At 56.8% G+C, this 16943-nt stretch overlaps 1 protein-coding gene across 14 annotated transcripts in view; it reads left to right on the forward strand.

Moving 5' to 3' along the window:
* The window catches only part of CHD6 (chromodomain helicase DNA binding protein 6), an 87403-nt gene that overhangs the window by 62890 nt on the left and 7570 nt on the right, over window positions 1-16943 (forward strand). For 9 of the 14 annotated variants that reach the window (XM_027704744.1, XM_027704741.1, XM_027704742.1 and 6 more), the window contains 14 exons: window positions 314-516; window positions 3404-3563; window positions 4165-4254; window positions 5219-5322; window positions 5929-6058; window positions 6320-6380; window positions 7066-7123; window positions 7766-7985; window positions 10000-10208; window positions 11308-12855; window positions 13437-13585; window positions 13872-14078; window positions 14718-15164; window positions 15842-16030. In XM_027704744.1, coding sequence (XP_027560545.1) covers window positions 314-516; window positions 3404-3563; window positions 4165-4254; window positions 5219-5322; window positions 5929-6058; window positions 6320-6380; window positions 7066-7123; window positions 7766-7985; window positions 10000-10208; window positions 11308-12855; window positions 13437-13585; window positions 13872-14078; window positions 14718-15164; window positions 15842-16030 — 3775 coding nt within the window. Of the gene's footprint in view, window positions 1-313; window positions 517-3403; window positions 3564-4164; window positions 4255-5218; window positions 5323-5928; window positions 6059-6319; window positions 6381-7065; window positions 7124-7765; window positions 7986-9999; window positions 10209-11307; window positions 12856-13436; window positions 13586-13871; window positions 14079-14717; window positions 15165-15841; window positions 16031-16694; window positions 16890-16943 lie in introns of all 14 variants that reach the window. The other 5 variants (XM_027704737.1, XM_027704740.1, XM_027704749.1 and 2 more) reach the window with 3 other exon arrangements.

Consider the following 16943-nt stretch of genomic DNA (forward strand, 5'->3'; position numbering starts at 1 on the left):
TCCTGCTTGCAAAGTCCCCTCCTTCCAGCAGTGACCTCCTGGGTGGGACCTGGGCTCTCAGTGAATGTTTGGGATGGAAGGAGAGTTAGAGGGACAAAGCATGAGCTGACAGTTGGCACTTCCAGAGTCTGCTCCTGCCTCTGCCCTGCTCAGTCCGGCAGACCTCTCTCCCTCTCTGCTCCTGTAATGTGTGGGAAAAACACCCCTGTCCAGGGGCTAGCAGGGCCATGCCCCTCGGAGAGCTCCTGGAGAGAGGTGCCAGCAAGATCTCTCTTTGCACTGCAGTGTTTACTCTGTGTTCCTGCTCTTTCAGCTGGGGACGCTGGAAAGATATCCTGACCCATGGGCGGTTCAAGTGGCACCTGAATGAGAAGGACATGGAGATGATTTGTCGGGCCTTGCTGGTGTATTGCGTCAAACACTACAAGGGGGATGAGAAGATTAAGAGTTTTATCTGGGATCTCATCACGCCGACGAAGGATGGCCAGAACCAGGCTCTGCAGAATCACTCAGGTATTGCGTGTTCTCTCTGCCATTGCATCTGTACTCGTCACCCTGTGCCAGCCTGTGGGACCAAGGCTGCAAAATTCAAAGCTGATGGAAACAGCTTGAGTCTGCAAGTGGTTGTGCTTGAGCACTGTGATTCTCTCAGCACAGAGAAAGGGGCTTCCATGGAGCTGACTTCCACACTGACCCTCAGAGCCAGCAGCAGGGGCTGGCTGAGTGGGGGAGGCTGTTTTGTGTCTCCCAGTGCCATGGCTGGTGCAGAGAGAGCCTTGTGGTGGGAGCAGAGGTGCTTCTAAGTTTTCTCTGGCCTGTGAGTGCTGTCAGGGTTCCCCTGTTTGGTGAGACACTGGGCAGCGAGCTCTTGGGGTGCTGGTGACCCCATGAACACATTGGCTGTGATAGGTATGAGGGTACATATTCCACTCAGAGCACTGACATGCCCAGCTGTTCCTCGGAGCCACACAGGACACAGCATGGATGTTGTTCAGGGACTCTGCTTGTGCCTCTGGGCAGCACTGGCAGCTGTGCCAGGGAAAGCTGAGTGTGCAGCTGAGCATCCGTCCCACTCCATCTCCAGCTTATGTTTCCCCTTGCCGTGGTGCTTGTCCCAGACATACTGATCTTCAGTGCCTGACCTGATGGGTGGAGGTGCAGCATGGGTTTGTCCTGAGACTTCTGCAGAGTCTTCCCCAGGTGATCCAGCCTTCTCTCACTGTGTCTAGCAGGACCCTTGTCCCAGGTCTGGCTGTGCCCTCTCTGCTCAGAGACCTCACTTGCTTATTTTCCAGTGTGTGTGAGGTCCATGTGTCACACTACAGATGTCAGATCTGTAATTGCATCTGTGTTCTGTAGGGTGGAGGTTCCCAGTTATCCTCAGCTTCAGACAGGTCACCCAGAGCCTTCCCAGCCCTGCTTTCCTTCTGGCTCTGCTTCTGTGGTGGACACTGCAGATTGGTCCCCCCGCCTGCAGCTCAGTGGCTGCTCTTTGTGGGCTCCCCTAGAGCCCCACCCTGCAAACAGGACCTTTATCTTTCATGCTGTGAGCACAGAGTGGGTGCTGGCTCCCTGGATCAGCTTGGGGGGTTGTGGTCTGGGACATGTGTTCAGGGCCTGCTTTGTGTCAGAGGGCTCTGGCTGCACAGTGCCTGCACCCTGTGGCTCTTGGGACAGGGGAGTGGGGCTGGGGGAGGCTGTGGCGTCTCTGGGGGAGTCAGAGCCCAAAGGCCATGTGCTGCTTGTTCTGCCCTTCTTATCTGTGGCACAAGGTGAGTAGTGAGAGGGCTGGGGCTCTCCAGACTGCTTTTGGCATCAGGGAGCCAGGCTGAAACCTGGGGCTCAGGCAGTGGAACACAGGGAAGGCTGTTCTGAAGTGGTGCTGCTGATGAGCCCCAGTTGTGTGGTACTTGGTGCTTAAAACCCAACATCACCATTTCCTTCTGCCTGGAAATGTCTGGCTGGGACTGCTTGAGGGCCCTGTGGGGAGCAGAGCAAGAGTCAAAACCAAACCAGCTGGTATGAGTGGGCTTGATTTAGATAATGCCAAATAACAAACAAGCCATGGTTTCAGTGGAGAGTCAGGATTGCTGTAGTGCAAGAGCAGCACTAACATTGGATATTGAGCGGAGAGGTGATCAGGAACTTCTGCATCAACTTGAAGAGTTGCCTGTGAGACCTCCACATGGTCTTGGCTAGAGGAATGACACCATCCAGCCTGACATCAGGAGCTAGAGGAGAGCAGAACCCTGCAGTGTAGAGCAGCCTCTCTGGGGAGCCTCAGGTACCATGTCTGCAGAGAGCTGACCAGGCGAGACATGCCCTGGGCCTCCCTGATGTGCAGAAAGCAACAGCAACCTCCAACCCTCCCTAGTGCATCCTGGAGCTGTTCCTTCTCAATCCCTTATCCGTGTGACCACAGGGGCTGAGCACAGCACCCAGGCAGCCCAGCTCAGAGCTCTGCTGATCCAGCACTATCCTGCCTTCCATCCTGGAAGAGGCCGAGCTGCTGAGGAAGCAGCATTTGCCCAAAGGCCAGTTTGGTGTTGGAGATAGGAACCCTGGTGCACACCACAGGCCTCCAGCAGCCACCCGGGCTGCAACCCTTGTCCTGTCGTGGAGCTGCAAACCTTATGCAGGAGTTGAGGACATGGTGATGCTCTCTCTTCTTCACTGGACCAGGCAGATGGGACAGAACTGCTCAGGCACTCTTTCCCCTTCACACATGGTCAGGAGAGGATGTCTGCAGGACCTCCCTCTATAGCAGCTGCCCAGGGAGGCAGCTTATCCCTCTCCAAAGATTCCAAATAATAATGACCCCACCAGGAATTGTTTCCACATTCTGCTGTGAACTCACATCTTATTTCAAGGTTGAAATGTGTTTCATTTTCAGCTCCAGCCACTGGATCTCATTTTATCATTGTCAGCCAGATGGGACCGCATTCCCTTTCCCTTTGGTACCTTAGCCCCCTGCACTGATCTGGTTCCCCCCCAGCCCTACTTCTAATGCACAGCATAAGAAACAACCCTTACAGATCAGATCTACAGGTCTGCTGGTATTTGATCATTTGGGAACTTCTTGTTTGAACTCTTGTCCCAAATCACTGTCACTGTGACCTTCAGAGCTGGCTGCAGTATCTAGAGAAGGCTCCAAGAGCTGGGCCCAGCGCCAAGGTCCCTTCCATGCTTCTGTGGGATATTTTTATACATCAAGGGGCCATGTTTGCCCCATGCACTTCCCCCTCCTTGGCTTTCCAAGCTGCAGCTGGGAGCTCTGCATGGCCTCCTCCAGCTCCTGGCTCTGCTGCCCTGCCTGGCAGCCAGTGCTGGAGGTGCCTGGTGGCAGTGCCCGGCCATGCCCGTGGTGCCCGTGGTGCTTACTGGCTGCCACTCGCTGTTACAGGTTTGTCAGCACCAGTGCCCAGAGGCAGGAAGGGGAAGAAGACGAAGAACCAGATGCTGCTTCCTGAGATAAAGAACGCGGACTGGCTCGCCACCTGCAACCCCGAGGTGGTCCTACATGATGACAGCTACAAGAAGCACCTCAAACAGCACTGCAACAAGTGAGTCATAGAATCATAGAGTGGTTTGGGTTGGAAGATGTTAAAAAACATCTTGTTGCACCCACCCCTGGCCATGGGCAGGGACACCTTCCACTAGACCAGGTTGCTCCAAGCCCTGTCCAACCTGGCCTTGGACACTTCCAGGGATGGGGCAGCCACAGCTTCTCTGGCCAACCTGTGCCAGGGCCTCCCCACCCTCACAGGGAAGAATTTCTTCCTAACATCTAGTCTAAATCTGTCCTCTTTTAGTTTAAAACCATTCCCCCTTGTGGGAGCCCACACCAGCTCATGGAGACAGTGGGCTGAGGGCCTTTAGCACTGGGAGGGTGGGAGGGAGCTGCGGAGGGTTGACAGCCCACACAGGATCCCCATGTTCCCACTGCTGGACCTCTCTCGGCTTCTCCTCCAGCTCATGGGAGCCGTGTCCTGAGCAGTGACCCTCTGGCCAATGGGCCCCACCAGATCACAGGGCTGGCACTGCTGTGTGACACTGCACAGCTGGTGCCCATCCTGCTTTAAGGAAGTGAGTCCTTCCACGTGGGGAAACATGGTGTCAAGCAGGTTTCCCTGGCCTTGCTGACCTCTCTGCCACCCGGGACAGGGTTCTGCTGCGGGTGCGAATGCTCTACTACCTGAAGGCTGAAGTGCTGGGGGAGGCTGCGGATAAAGCCTTTGAGGGGACCCCTGCCAGGTAGGAACCTCACGGTGAACCCCTGCGAGGCTTCTCGGGCTCGAGCGCTGCCCCAGCCATCCAGCCCAGCCACGTCTGGGCTCGCTGCAGCTCCAGGCGAGTTAGACCTGGGAGTCAAATCCCCACCCAGGTCTTGCTCTGGCAAAACTTCACCTTCAGACAGCCACTCTACCTGCTCAGGGACTGTGGCCATGGCAGCCCCGCTGAGGCAGCTCTGAGACTGCAACACTAGCCCGGGATGGTGGGGACTTTCAGGGACACCCTGCAGGAAAATGGCTCTGTGTGCTGCTTGACAAATGGGCCCTTAATCCAAAGTGGGAGTCCACAGAGACTGCTCCCAGTCTCAGGGCCGGGCCTCAGAGCAGGGCATGCCCCATCACTGTGACTACTGTCCCTTCCCAGCACTGGGGACAGTGGGAACCACAGGCTCTGTAATGCCACTGAGCCTAGAGCCTGTCAGCTCCTGACCTTTCTGCAAAGACTCAGCTCTCTGTGTCTCACCGAGAAGTGTGATATGCTGAGCTTATAGCTTAATTTCCGCAAGCAGGGGCTGCTGCCCTCCCCAGCACAGCTCCATCAGCACAAGTCTGTGCAGTGAGACACTGTTCTTTTGGGGCTGGTAGGTGTGAAGAGGTTTCCCCCCAGAGGTGCTGTTCAGGTCAGATGGGATCTCCAGTCCTCTGATGTTGCTTGGGTGGGATGGGAGAGGGGCTGGGCAGCCTCCCCATCACTGGAGAGAGAGGAGCGGGAGGGCGGTGGATCGTGGTGGGACCAAGGCTCCAGCTCTCTGACCCCAGGGAGATGTGTACCCACATCATGGTGGGCCCCAGGCCACTATTCGTTAGCTGTCCTCAAGCCAGCAAGTGATGGCTTCTGCCTCCCCCTGTCCCTTCTGAGTGGTGCCCAGTGCCCCTCAGTGTCTGGTGAGACTGGGAGAGGGGTGTTCATACCTTGTCTGCCACAGGGAGCTGGACGTGCTGCTGCCAGACATTGACTACGTGGAGATCCCAGTGGACTGGTGGAACGCTGAAGCTGATAAATCCCTGCTCATCGGCGTCTTCAAACACGGTGTGTAGCCAGCTGACTGGTGGGTTGGTGCGTGAGGGAACGAGTACCTCTGGTACCTGGAGGGGACATCACGTCAGTGCGAGGGGGCAGAGCCACGCACCGCAGCCACACAGGGCCAAGACAGCTCTCCCCAGGTGCCAGCAGCATGTCTTGGGTGGGGGAGATGGACAGGCACCCCACGCTGCCCAGGGTGGCCATGCCAGGCCTCATGGCAGACTCTGGTTTGCCATGAGCAGCATGCAGTTGCCACCTGAGGGTGAGGAGGAAGGCACAGAGCTTTTCCTGGCCTTGTCATGGAGTCCCCCTGCACTTTGAGGAGCCACAGGGCTGTCTGCCCCAGCTGCACCCCACACGGGTGCTGTGCACAGCTCTGTGGGCGCTGTGCTGCTGCAAGGGGTGGGATGGGAAGGCTGACCTTTCCCTTTTCTGCTGCCCAAGGAAGAGCCATTAGCAGCTTTTGGGGGAGGTGTTCAGAATTTCTGGGGTGAGAATTGCTCTCACAGCAGCATAGAGGGAGTTAAAGCCAGGTGGGGAGCTGTGTCCCTGGAGGAGGCTCAGGCCTTGCTCTGTGCTGTCTGTCCGTGTTGTGACGTGCGGCGGTCGCAGGGTACGAGCGGTACAACGCCATGCGGGCGGACCCGGCGCTGTGCTTCCTGGAGAAGGTGGGCATGCCGGACGAGAAGCTGCTCTCTGCCGAGCAGGGCGTCAGTGACGGGGCACAGGACGCTGCTGAAAGGTGGGCAGGGGATGGAGCCCAGCTCTTGTGGCTGTCTGGCTCACTCCTGGGGGCAGTGCAACGGGGTGAACTGTGCACAGGGAGGAGGGAAGGAGCAGGCTGTGCCTCTGAGCACAGAGGGGAGGCCAGTGGGGAGCTGGTCCTCAGTACCAGGTGGAGGGATGGCATGAGCAGCAATTGTTCACTTCCTGCTGCTGAGGACTGGCACAGCCATGGGGGCTGCGCTGCCGCTCCCAGGGACTGATTCACTCTCTCACCCAGGGGCAGCGTGGAAAAGGAAGAGAGCAATGGAGAAAAGCTGGAGGGGCTGCCAAAACAGGAGGTGAGTGGGATTCCCAGTGTTGAAAACACATCTGCTGCTGCCAGGCATGTCCTGCTGTGCTGCAGGCTTGGCTCCATCGACTCTGCTGGGGGGCACTGGGAGGCCAGCACAGCTCGTGCCCCTGCTCTGCACTGCCGGTGCCCCATCCCGTCTGCATTGCCTCTGCTCCCTGTGCCTCTGTGTGTTCCCTGTGGACCTGGGCAGCATCCACCTCGTGGGGAGCTGAGGGGGATTGAGGGCTGGGGACGCCCAGGGGTGCTGGCCCTTGCACTCGGCTTCAGCAGCCCTGTGAGGCCCTGTCAGAGGAGTCAGGGGCATCCCAAAATAGCCCCGGGTAGAGTAAGAACAGGGAATGAGGCAGCACAAGAGTGTACAGGGTTTGTTTGAACAGCTAAGGCTGTCACACTGCTACTGTCCTGGGCATTGGCACTACATACAGCCTGTGTCACTGTGGTGGACCTCCTCACCAGGACCCAAATGGGCAGCACTGTCCCTCTGAGCTGTCACCTCCCCTGTCCCTGCTGCTCTGATCCCGTGCACTGAACCAGCCAGCGACTGCAGCCTGAGGACACAGGACACACGACCCTCCCTGTTGCACCACCTGTACCCTGCTAAGGATGGGTGGGCTGCGGGTGTGTGGGGTTCTGTGTGGGACTGAGCCCTCTCTGATGGTTTCCTTCTGCAGGACATTGTGGCTGCTGGGGTGGGTGAAGCCAGTGAGAAGCGGGACGAGCCAGCGGCAGGTGAGGCCATGTCTCTGCAGTGCAGCACACAGCTCCCTAGGGCTTGGCATGGCAGAGCTGGAGCACTGCACCAGGCACTGGGTGGTGGGCGGGACACACTGCTGGGGTGGGGGGACACACTGCTCTGCCTGGCTGGCTGGTTAGCTCAGCCTGGAGCTACCTCTCGTACAGCTGACCCGGGGTGGGCCCTGTGGCAGTGCAGCTGGGGTGCCGAGTGTTTCCAGCCAAAGCTGCCCAAGGTGACTAGAAGCCATTAGCCTGCCCTTGTCTGTGCAGTTGCCTGCATGAGATGAGTGTACAAGGTCTCTGCAGTAGGCAGTGCTGGCACATGCCATGAGCTGGCTGGTCCCACTGCTGAGCAGGGAGCTGCAGTCCTCTCCCATGCATGGCCTGGCCCAGAGCCATCATTCCTACCCTGGTCTCTGCCTCTGGGCTCTCTGGGAAGGAAGCTAAGACATGGTGAGGCTGTGAGCCAACAGGCCTGGGGACAGTCACCGTGGTCCCCCACTCCTGGCTGTGATCCCTGATGCACCCCACGGGAGGGAGAAGGTGGGAGGAAGCTCTTGGAGCTTGTCGCAGGGACGTGGGAACCTGTGGCTTTGCATGTGCACTAAATACTAATGTCCTTGCTGATGTTTGAAGCCCAGGATGGCTCTGACTCAGACAGATCCTGCTGGCCTGTCTCCTCTGCTCTCACGGCCAGACTGCGGCGACTCGTCACCGTCTACCAGCGCTGCAACCGCAAGGAGCTGCCTTCCCGTGCTGAGATGCTGGTGCCTGGTAACCATGGCTACTGGCTGCAGGACGAGATGTTCCGGAGAGCCTCTGAGATGGACTCGGTGAACAAAGAAATGCAGAAAAGGTAATGCAACAGAGAGGCCTTTCCAAAGCTGATTTATCCCTCTTGAATTTCTTGCCCCCCTGGTAACTGACCCAGGTAAATGTCGTCACAGCTGTCTGTGCAGCTGACTGCCCAGGGAATGGAGTCACGGGGGTCCTTGCTGGGCAGGGAATGCTGCTTCCAGCTGCAGGAGCCTTGCTGCTCCAGCAGCCAGCCCAGCTCTGGAAAAGCCTCCAGTGCAAACTAGAGTTTGCAGGTAGCAGATGGTGACACTGAAAGGAAGTGAGGGGACAGCTCTTCAGGTTCAAATCCAGTGTCTGCCGGGACAGGGTCAGCCCCAGCAGAGTGGGTGCTGCTGAGCAGAGTTGTGCCCTTGGGACACACCATGGGAGAGGGTGACAGATGAGCACTGTCACAGCCTGTGAACAATGCCTTTCTGACCCTTGTGGCTCTCATGCTGCTGCCTTTGCCTCCTGCTCGTGGCCTCAGGAGCCCTGTGGTGACATGTCCTGGTTGCGCTGTGCTCCCACTTCATTTGTGTCCCAGTAAGTGGAAGGGTGGTGAGACTGTGGTGGGACCGATCTGCAGAAACTGCAGGGTGTGTGCAGGGTGGTGCTGCTGCCATTGCTGCCGGGCTCCAGTGCAGCCCTGGGACTGGGGCTCTCTGGTCACCAGCCCTCAATAGCTTTGTCTCCTGTGAACCTGTGCCCGCAGCAGGACTGCAGGGTATCTGTGCTGCCCTGTGCTCTGTTCATGGCCTCCTTGTATGGAAGCTGTTCCCATTCCTCTGTCTCTGGACTTCTTCCAGTCGTACCACCCCCATTTTGATGTGGGGGCATCAATGGTTGTGCTGTGGACACCACAGCAGCCTGGTACCTCCTGCTCTTTAATTCTCTGGACTTCTTGTAAAGACCTCCCTGTAAGAAGAGAGGTCTTCTTACAGGAGTTTCCCACCAGTCTTTAATTTGAGGCCTTTGAACGAACTCACCATTGGGCTCCTTGATTTGGATCATTAATGTATTTATTAACTTTAATCATGTTATTCTCATTTTTGAAATGAAACATGACTGCAGAGGGCTCCTAGCCCCTGGGAACAGGGGTGGAAATGCTGGTCCAGGTATATTTTGGGCAGGTGTGAGTGCTGTCACCCTGTCTGCTCTCCCTTGACATGCCCTACCTGCTTGCTGGTGCTGGCTCAGAGCTGCAATTCAGAGAAGCTGAGATTGGACTTGAAGCTTTCTTCAGCCCTCAGCGCTCCCTTTTCTCTGCCCTTGCCCTGCCATGTGCACCCAGGTCTGTTCTCTGTGGCTCTTTGTCTGTGCTCTGTTTGCCCGGGGCTGTATTTGCCCAGGACAGTCTTCACTATCTGTCCTGGATTGTTCCTTTGAGTGATCCCCACGAGGTGAAAGCTCAGAGGATCCAAGCCAGTTGTGCTCTAACAGTGCTGTAACTGAACCCCCTCTATCACCACAACTGCTTTCCTTCAGTGGGGAGGGGGTGACACCCACCCCTGGCACCCAGGAGTCCACAGGAGTCAGCAGGGCAGATGGTGTTTGTTACTGGAACTCTTAACAGCAGCAAGCCCCAGTCCCAGTTTGCTTCTGGAGGAGGCTGGATGAGAGCTGTGTCTGCAGATCCTAATGGCTGCTACAGAGAACTGGCCTTTCCATGGGGGTGATGAAACAGCTTGACATGGCAGGAAGCGAGTAGGTGGGCAAGGTTTGTGCCTCCACTGAAGCTGCTGGAGCCTGTATCCTGTTGGCAGCACAGCCCAGAGCTGCACTTGGGTTTATTGAAACAGCCAAGAGGATTTTTTTCATCTGTGAATCAAGAGCCAGAGGGTTCATGGCCTCTGCTCCTCTTCCCTGTGCACCATTGGGCAGAGGATCTCAGGTTGTGGTGATCTCCCTGACAGCTCCCCCCACAACTGGTGGTTGGTAACTAGATAGTGCCTTTGAGCCTCTGCCTGGTGCCTTGCCTGTGCTGGGCCCAGAACGTGTCTCAGTGGTGTTCCTGTCTCCTCCCTGCCCCACAGGTGGACCAGGAGGGAGCAGGCAGATTTCTACCGCACTGTCTCCTCCTTTGGGGTTATCTATGACCAGGAGAAAAAGATCTTTGACTGGTCCCAGTTCCGAGCCATCTCTCGGCTGGAGAAGAAGACGGATGAGAGCCTGGAGAAGTACTTCTACAGCTTCGTGGCCATGTGCAAGAATGTCTGTGGTCTCCCTCTGTGGAAAGAGGATGGTGAGTGGAAATTGCACAGCTTATGGAGTGCTAATGGTAGGTCCGTGTAGAACTGATCCCACTGCTCTTGTGGAGCAGTAGAGCAAGAGAGGAGTTTCAGGGACAGTTGGAAGCACTGAGATGCCAGGCAGGCCATGGGCTTGCATCAAGTCATGCATTTCTGGCTGCCTTGTCCCTGCCAGATACTGCCTCCCCAGCACAGTGGGAGGGTAGAACAGCCCTGTGGGCTCCAGCCCCTGCTCTCACGGATCTCTTGGAGCTCTTGCATAAAATCACAACCAGTTCTATCCAAGACAGTAACCTCTGCATGTGAGAGACAAGTAGAGAAGCAGCACACACAGCAGCACATCTCCATGCTAGAGCTGGGGGTTATTTGGGTGAGCTGCATTGCTGCTTTCTCTCTGAGCATCTCTCCAGTGGCACTGGACAAAGTCCATTCCATGCCCATGCTGCCTGTGGAGCTCTGCTGCAGGGTAAAGGGAGCCTGAACCCACTGCAGCCCGGCCAACACACATCCATTTTCCTCGAGTGCTCTGCAGAGACCCTGCATTGGCACTGAGCAGGACACAGCAGATGAAAAGCTGCTTCAGGGCTATTTAAACACAAAGTGATTTGCTTCCAGCAGCAGCAGAAAACGTTTTGCCTCAGACCTGTCGAGGGGTCTGGTCTCAGGTGCAGTTCCTTGCATGTGTCTGTTAGTGCCTTGGGTAGGTGTTCCTCATCAGAAGAGCTGCACGAGCTGCCCTTCCCTGAGAACAGGCTAAAGGGCTACCAGAGGCTCAAGACCCCTGGGTGCTGCTCCACTAGCAGGTCCAGGCAGCTCCAGCACCGCTGATGCTGATGGAGCAGAGCTCAGACAAGACTCTGAAATCCTCTGCAGTTGGTGTCACTCTTGATCCAGCTGCTGAAGTCACAGGGTTTTACTCCCATGTGTCCATTTGGTGAGATATGACTGGAAGATGGTGAGACTAGAAAAAGACAGTGGCTACGAGCACTGGCCACACCTCACCTGCAGTCTGAGCACCTTGCTCATCACTGCCTCTGAGGAGCTCTCACCAACCAGTGTAATGTGGCCTTGGCTTTGGTGTCCCTGCTGTAGGTCCTCCGGACCCCGACATCTACGTGGAGCCCATCACGGAGGAACGTGCTGCCCGGACCCTCTACCGCATCGAGCTGCTGCGGAAGGTGCGTGAGCAGGTGCTCAAGTGCCCCCAGCTCCACGAGCGGCTCAAGCTGTGCCGGCCGAGCCTCTACCTGCCGGTGTGGTGGGAGTGTGGCAAACACGACCGGGACCTGCTGATCGGCACCGCCAAGCACGGCCTGAACCGCACCGACTACTACATCATGAATGACCCCCAGCTGTCTTTTTTAGATGCATACAGGAACTATGCCCAGCATAAAAGAACAGGGCTCCCAGGCCCAGAAACCCTGTGCTGCCTTTACCAGACTAATTCCAAACTCTACAGTTCCCCTCTGTACAGCCAGGTGGACCGGACCTGTGAAACCCTGGAGAATGAAGCTGAGAGTCAGATCAAGCTGGAAGCTGTGGACAGCACCATGTCCCAGGCTGGAGGCAGCACACCAGATGCAAACTGTGAAACGTTCATGTCTGAAGTCCGGGACATCATTTCCAGTAACTACGACGAGAGCTCGCTGCCGGAGTCGTTGGTGTGCATGATGTACGACGAGAAGGGCTGTCACAGCGAGCAGAGCTCCCTCGCCAGAGACAGCCCAAGCTGCACAGAGGTCGGAAGCAGCGTTGCCAAACTCTCCGAGGGCAAGCTGGAGGGGGATGAGGATCCATCCAGCTGCGATGCAGACGCCATGAGAGAGGTTCCCTTCCTCAAGGGTTTGCAGGTGGGCTCTGACCGAATGGACAGTCAGAACGAGGAAGCTGAGCCTTCACCTTCCACCCCTGAGAGCAACCCTTCGCAGAGCGTCCCGGCCGAGCTCGGCAAAGCCTTGGAGCAGAAGGGAGCCCTCACCAGCCCGGCGACAGGGCTGCCTGAGCATGGCACTGTGGAAAGGGTCCTGAGCATGGGGCTCTACGGTCCCAGTCTCCATAACTATGAACTAAAGGTTCCTCCTGAGCAGAGGTTCATCAGTCTGCTGCAGGAAAAAGGAATGGAGGCGAAGTCGGGGCCAAGTCAGAGCCACAGCGAGGAAGATGAGGAGGAAGAAGAGGATGATGATAACTCTGAGGCAGCAGCAGATGCTGTGGATGGCTTGAGTGGTCCCAGGACCAGGGCCAATTGTGACCCCGAGGCTAATGAACTGGGGGGTGAGGAGCAGAGCTCTGGCCTCCCCACACCCGAGGACACTTGCCCAGAAGACGTGAGTGGCGAGAAGGAGCCCCTGGGACTGGGGGAGCCTGGGCCAGAAGGCAGGGAGGACCGTGGCTTGGATGTGGAGAGCACTGGGCAGCACTCACCAGGCCAGGCTCAGAGCCAGCCCTTCAGCCTGCCCACACCTCTGCTGGGGGCCTCAGGTACAGAGCCTCCCCATGCTGGGGGGGACGCCTGGGGCCGAGGGGCTGAGGGGCAGGCAGGCTGCACGGAGGCCCTGCACCCCGAGCCCCAGCGTGTGAAGCAAGAAGAGTGTGAGAACAGAGATGACGGGGAGAAAGCCAGCAGCAGCCAGAGCCGAGGTACGGTCCTGAGAGCTCCCTCAGGTTGATAAGTCACGTCTGGCTGGGGTGGGAAGGACCTACTGTCCTCTCTGCAGAGCCAAACCTTGGGGCTGCCCAGCCCCTGGAGTGGCCTCCCATCTGCAGGAGCTGGGGTCCCTGTAGCTGCTCTCACTAGGGGGAAAAAAGGGTTGGGGGTTGCATTTGCCAGCAGGGCTGGCCAGAACTCTCCACCCAGCAGCCCTTCTGCCATGAGCATGCCATGGAATGCAGGACTCCTTTCCCTTCCTGCCCCAGGGTGAGCAGCTCCTTTTGGAAGGGCATGTGCCCTCCCCTTCACCCACCTGGGTATGGGGATGGTCAGGGATGGGGATTACTGCAGTACAAGCCCAGCAGTCTCAGCCCAGAAGAGTCATGTCCCTTCCTGAGCAGCTTGGGCCATCTGCCCTGACCCTGCTGCTTCTCTTGGTGACTGTTTGGGGAGTGGGACCTTAGTGGAGCCAGCTGGGCATTGGGGTGGGAAGGTGTGAGGAGATGCTCCTACCTCGAGAGGGAGAGAAAGGTAGGGTGGTGATGGGCTCTGTTCTCCTTCATTTTCTTAGATGGTCCAGAGAAGTACTTAGAGGAGGAGAACAAGAGTTCTGCTTCTGTCCTGCCTGGGGAAATCGATGACCTTCAGGATGCCCGGGCACCGACCATTGCCCAGCTGCTGCAGGAGAAGACGCTTTACTCCTTCTCTGAGTGGCCTAAGGTGAGGTTAAAATGAACACTGTTTGTATTGAAGTGTCCTGTGTAATCCTGACCAGCAGTGGCTCACACAGCCCCAGCTCTGCCTCCTGCTCCTCTGCACACGGCTCCCCACGGATGCTCTGACTGAGGTGCTCTTCCCAAGCGCGGGTGCCATGGAGATGCTTCCCACCAAAGCAGTTTCCTGCTGAGGTGTGATCACCTGGGCTGGACTTGGCTTTAATCCTGAGCTGACATACATTGGTCAGTCATTCCAGTCTCAGCTTGCCACTGTCCAATTCTGTTTCCAGGACCGTGTGATCATCAACCGCATTGACAACATCTGCCACGCCATCCTAAAGGGCAAGTGGCCTTCCTCCAGCCAGCAGTTTGAGGCACAGAGCCTGCTGACAGCCCCAGCCGTGGCCAGCAACGCCGGCAGCAGGAGCAGCTTCGCTGAGTCAGAAGCCCCTGATCCCAGCTTCAATAACGGGGTGTTACTCTCACAGGTACAAAAGGTGAGGGGGCCCCTCGGGCAGTGACAGGCTCGGGACTCTGGTGTGAGACATTGCCCAGAACTGCTCAGGAGTTTCCCAAGTGGGGCCTCTTGGTGCCACTTGCAGTGTATAACACGTGGCTTAAGCCACTTGGTCCCCTCTCCTGGGTACTCCTGGTGAGCTCCCTGTGCTCTCAGCCCCCCTGCTCCTCTCCTGGGAAGGCAGCTGTTCTCACCAGTTCTACAGCCTCTGCGGCCCTAGAGCTTCCAGAGTCAACGCTGGAGCTCCCGACACAGTCAGAGGGAAAAGGGGACACTGCCCTGGTATCCCAAAGGAAAGGGTGCAGGAGAAGGCACTGCCCCATCAAGTCCCCAGCTCCCAAGTCCCAGTGTCCCGGTCCCCAGTGGTCACACTGGACAGAGACAGAAGCTCTGTCTGGGCCACCAGCCTGGCCACCCCACATCTGGCAGAGCAGCCGGGGCCGTAGCACCTTGGGAGATCAGAGTGCTCCTGCACCATCCCCACACAGGGAAAGAGGTGTCATTTGCCCGTGGAGAGGCAGAAGAGCGTGACCATTAGCTCAGTGCTGGTGTGAAGAGCTGTGGTCCCTGGGCGGGGTGGGAGCAGCCATAACCCTCTCTGTGGCTTTGGTACACACAGGAAGGTTTCCTGACCCCTGCCTTCACAAAAGACGAGCGGAAACACAGGAGACCATATGAATTTGAGATGGAGAGAGATGCCAAACAGAGGAGCCTGGAGCAGCTGGCAGCAGCCCACGTCCATTCACCCATTGTGCTGAACGGCTGGCGCGAGGCAGCGGTGGACTTGTCCAGAGCCTCTGATGGGTCCCCAGGGAACTCTTCTCCTTTCCCCCTGAACACAAACATGCCCAAATTGGGGACTGTGAATGCCCTCCAGGGCTCCCTGGGCATGGACTTGTCTGGCATCCTACAGGCAGGGTTAATCCATCCTGTCACGGGACAGATTGTAAATGGCAGCCTGCGAAGAGATGATGCTGCCATGAGGAGGAGACGGGGCAGGAGGAAAAATGTCGAAGGGATGGACCTCATCTTCTTGAAGGAGAGGCCTCTTCCAAACAGGCTGCAGGTGGGTTGATGCTCCCTCCTTTCACGTGCACCCAGTGGGGTCAGCACGGTTTGTCTCATGGCCCAGCTCTCCCCTCCATACTCTGCTGCCCGTGACACTGCAGGACCTCCTCCAGAACAGCTTGGCTTGTGCAGGCACAGATATTACTCCAGGGAGGAAGGGAAGTTTTCCCTCTGGCTTGCAGTGCTCTGGAGTGTTTGAGTCCTACTAAGCATTATCAAAAGCTGCTGTCCCACCTCAGGGGGTGTTTAGGGTTAGAGAACATGAGGAAAGATCCTTGACTTTGTTAGAGCTGTGGCCAAGAGCCTACTGCACCTATTCTTCTTCTACCCTGGGATCCACTCAAAGAAAAATGGAGCTTTGAGAGGAAGGTCAGTCCCTCTAGACCAGTTTTAGGAGTGATCTGGGGGGAAGTTGGTCTTTCTGGTGATTAGGGTGTTTCCAGGTGAGTTCAGAAGCATCTCCCAGCTCTCTCTGCACTCCCTGCCACCACTGCTGGGGATGGACTGGAAATGTAATGTGGTCGTGCGTGGTATTTTAAGGAACAGGCACTCGGAACATGTGGATTAATCTCTGTGATGGGAGTAGATGACCTGATTTGGGAGCTCTGCTTCTTGGAGTGTGCATGCATCACCACGTGCTGCTGATGGCTCTCCCTGCTCCTCCCTCCATGGCAGGATGTTCAGGAAGACCAGCCACAGCCCCCTCAGAACAGTCCTCTCCCTGATGGGCCGGTTGCTGCTACCTCGACTCCACAGCCAGTCCCAGCTGCAGGCGGCCAAGAGAAGGCTGTCCCCAGTAAGAGTCTCCTCGACTGGCTCCGGCAGCAGTCTGACTACACACTCGATGTTCCTGGCTTTGGCACAGTAAGGGTGGCCTCCAGTGGCACGTGTGTGTGTGTGTGTGTGTCTGCTTTGTGTGTTGCCCTTTGTGTTAGGGCTTTTCCTGTAACATGGCATGTGGTGTTCATCAGAGCTGTTTGGGAGGTTCATCACACATTTGGGAGGTGGGCACAGTTCCCTGTAGAGCAGCAAAATGTGCTTGCTGCTGGGGAACTCCTCTACTCCTCTCCTTTCCCCCTGGACACAAATGTGCCCAAACTGGGGACTGTGAATGCCCTCCAGGGCTCCCTGGGCATGGACTTATCTGGCATCCTCCAAGACCTGCATCCCAATGCCCAAGGTCAGTCGGTTCTCCAGCTGCAGTGCCCAGTGCATAATGTCTTCCTGAAGTGCCAGGGTTGGGAACAGAAATAAGAAAAGGGACTTGGGATGCTCAAGGCTTGTCTGTGTTGCTCTTTTTCACCAGGGCTTATTTTAGGCGGTGCTGTTGTATTAAATAAGGTTCTCAGGCAAGACAAAACCTCCTGGCTTGAAAAGCCAGACCTAAGTGGCTGTGTTGGAGGCTGAAAGGCTGCAGCTGTGTGGCCATGGGTGCTGTCAGAAAGCAGTGGCACAAAGTAGGGTATACAGTCTCTATCATTCTTCCTGCTGTCTCATAAACCTCCACCTCTTGGTTGGTTTGCTCCAGGTTTCAGCTTATTTAGCCTGTTAGACCATGTGACAGGCAGAGCACAGGCTGTGAAACAGAGTAGAAAGAAATGTGGTGGTAATACAGAAAAGACTCTTCATCTTGGTCCTGGAGTATCGGGTGCCTGAGGCGAGGATTCCCTGGAGCTTGGACTACAGGCAAGCCATTAGCATTTTGGAGAGTTAGAGATGAGAGGTGAGGAGCCCAGCTTTTTCTTGGCAGGATGGTCCTTGCGTTTCAAAGTCCAGA

This window comes from Neopelma chrysocephalum, unplaced genomic scaffold (assembly GCF_003984885.1).
Source record: "Neopelma chrysocephalum unplaced genomic scaffold, ASM398488v2 Primary Assembly neopelma1_286, whole genome shotgun sequence".
Classification (NCBI taxonomy): domain Eukaryota; kingdom Metazoa; phylum Chordata; class Aves; order Passeriformes; family Pipridae; genus Neopelma; species Neopelma chrysocephalum.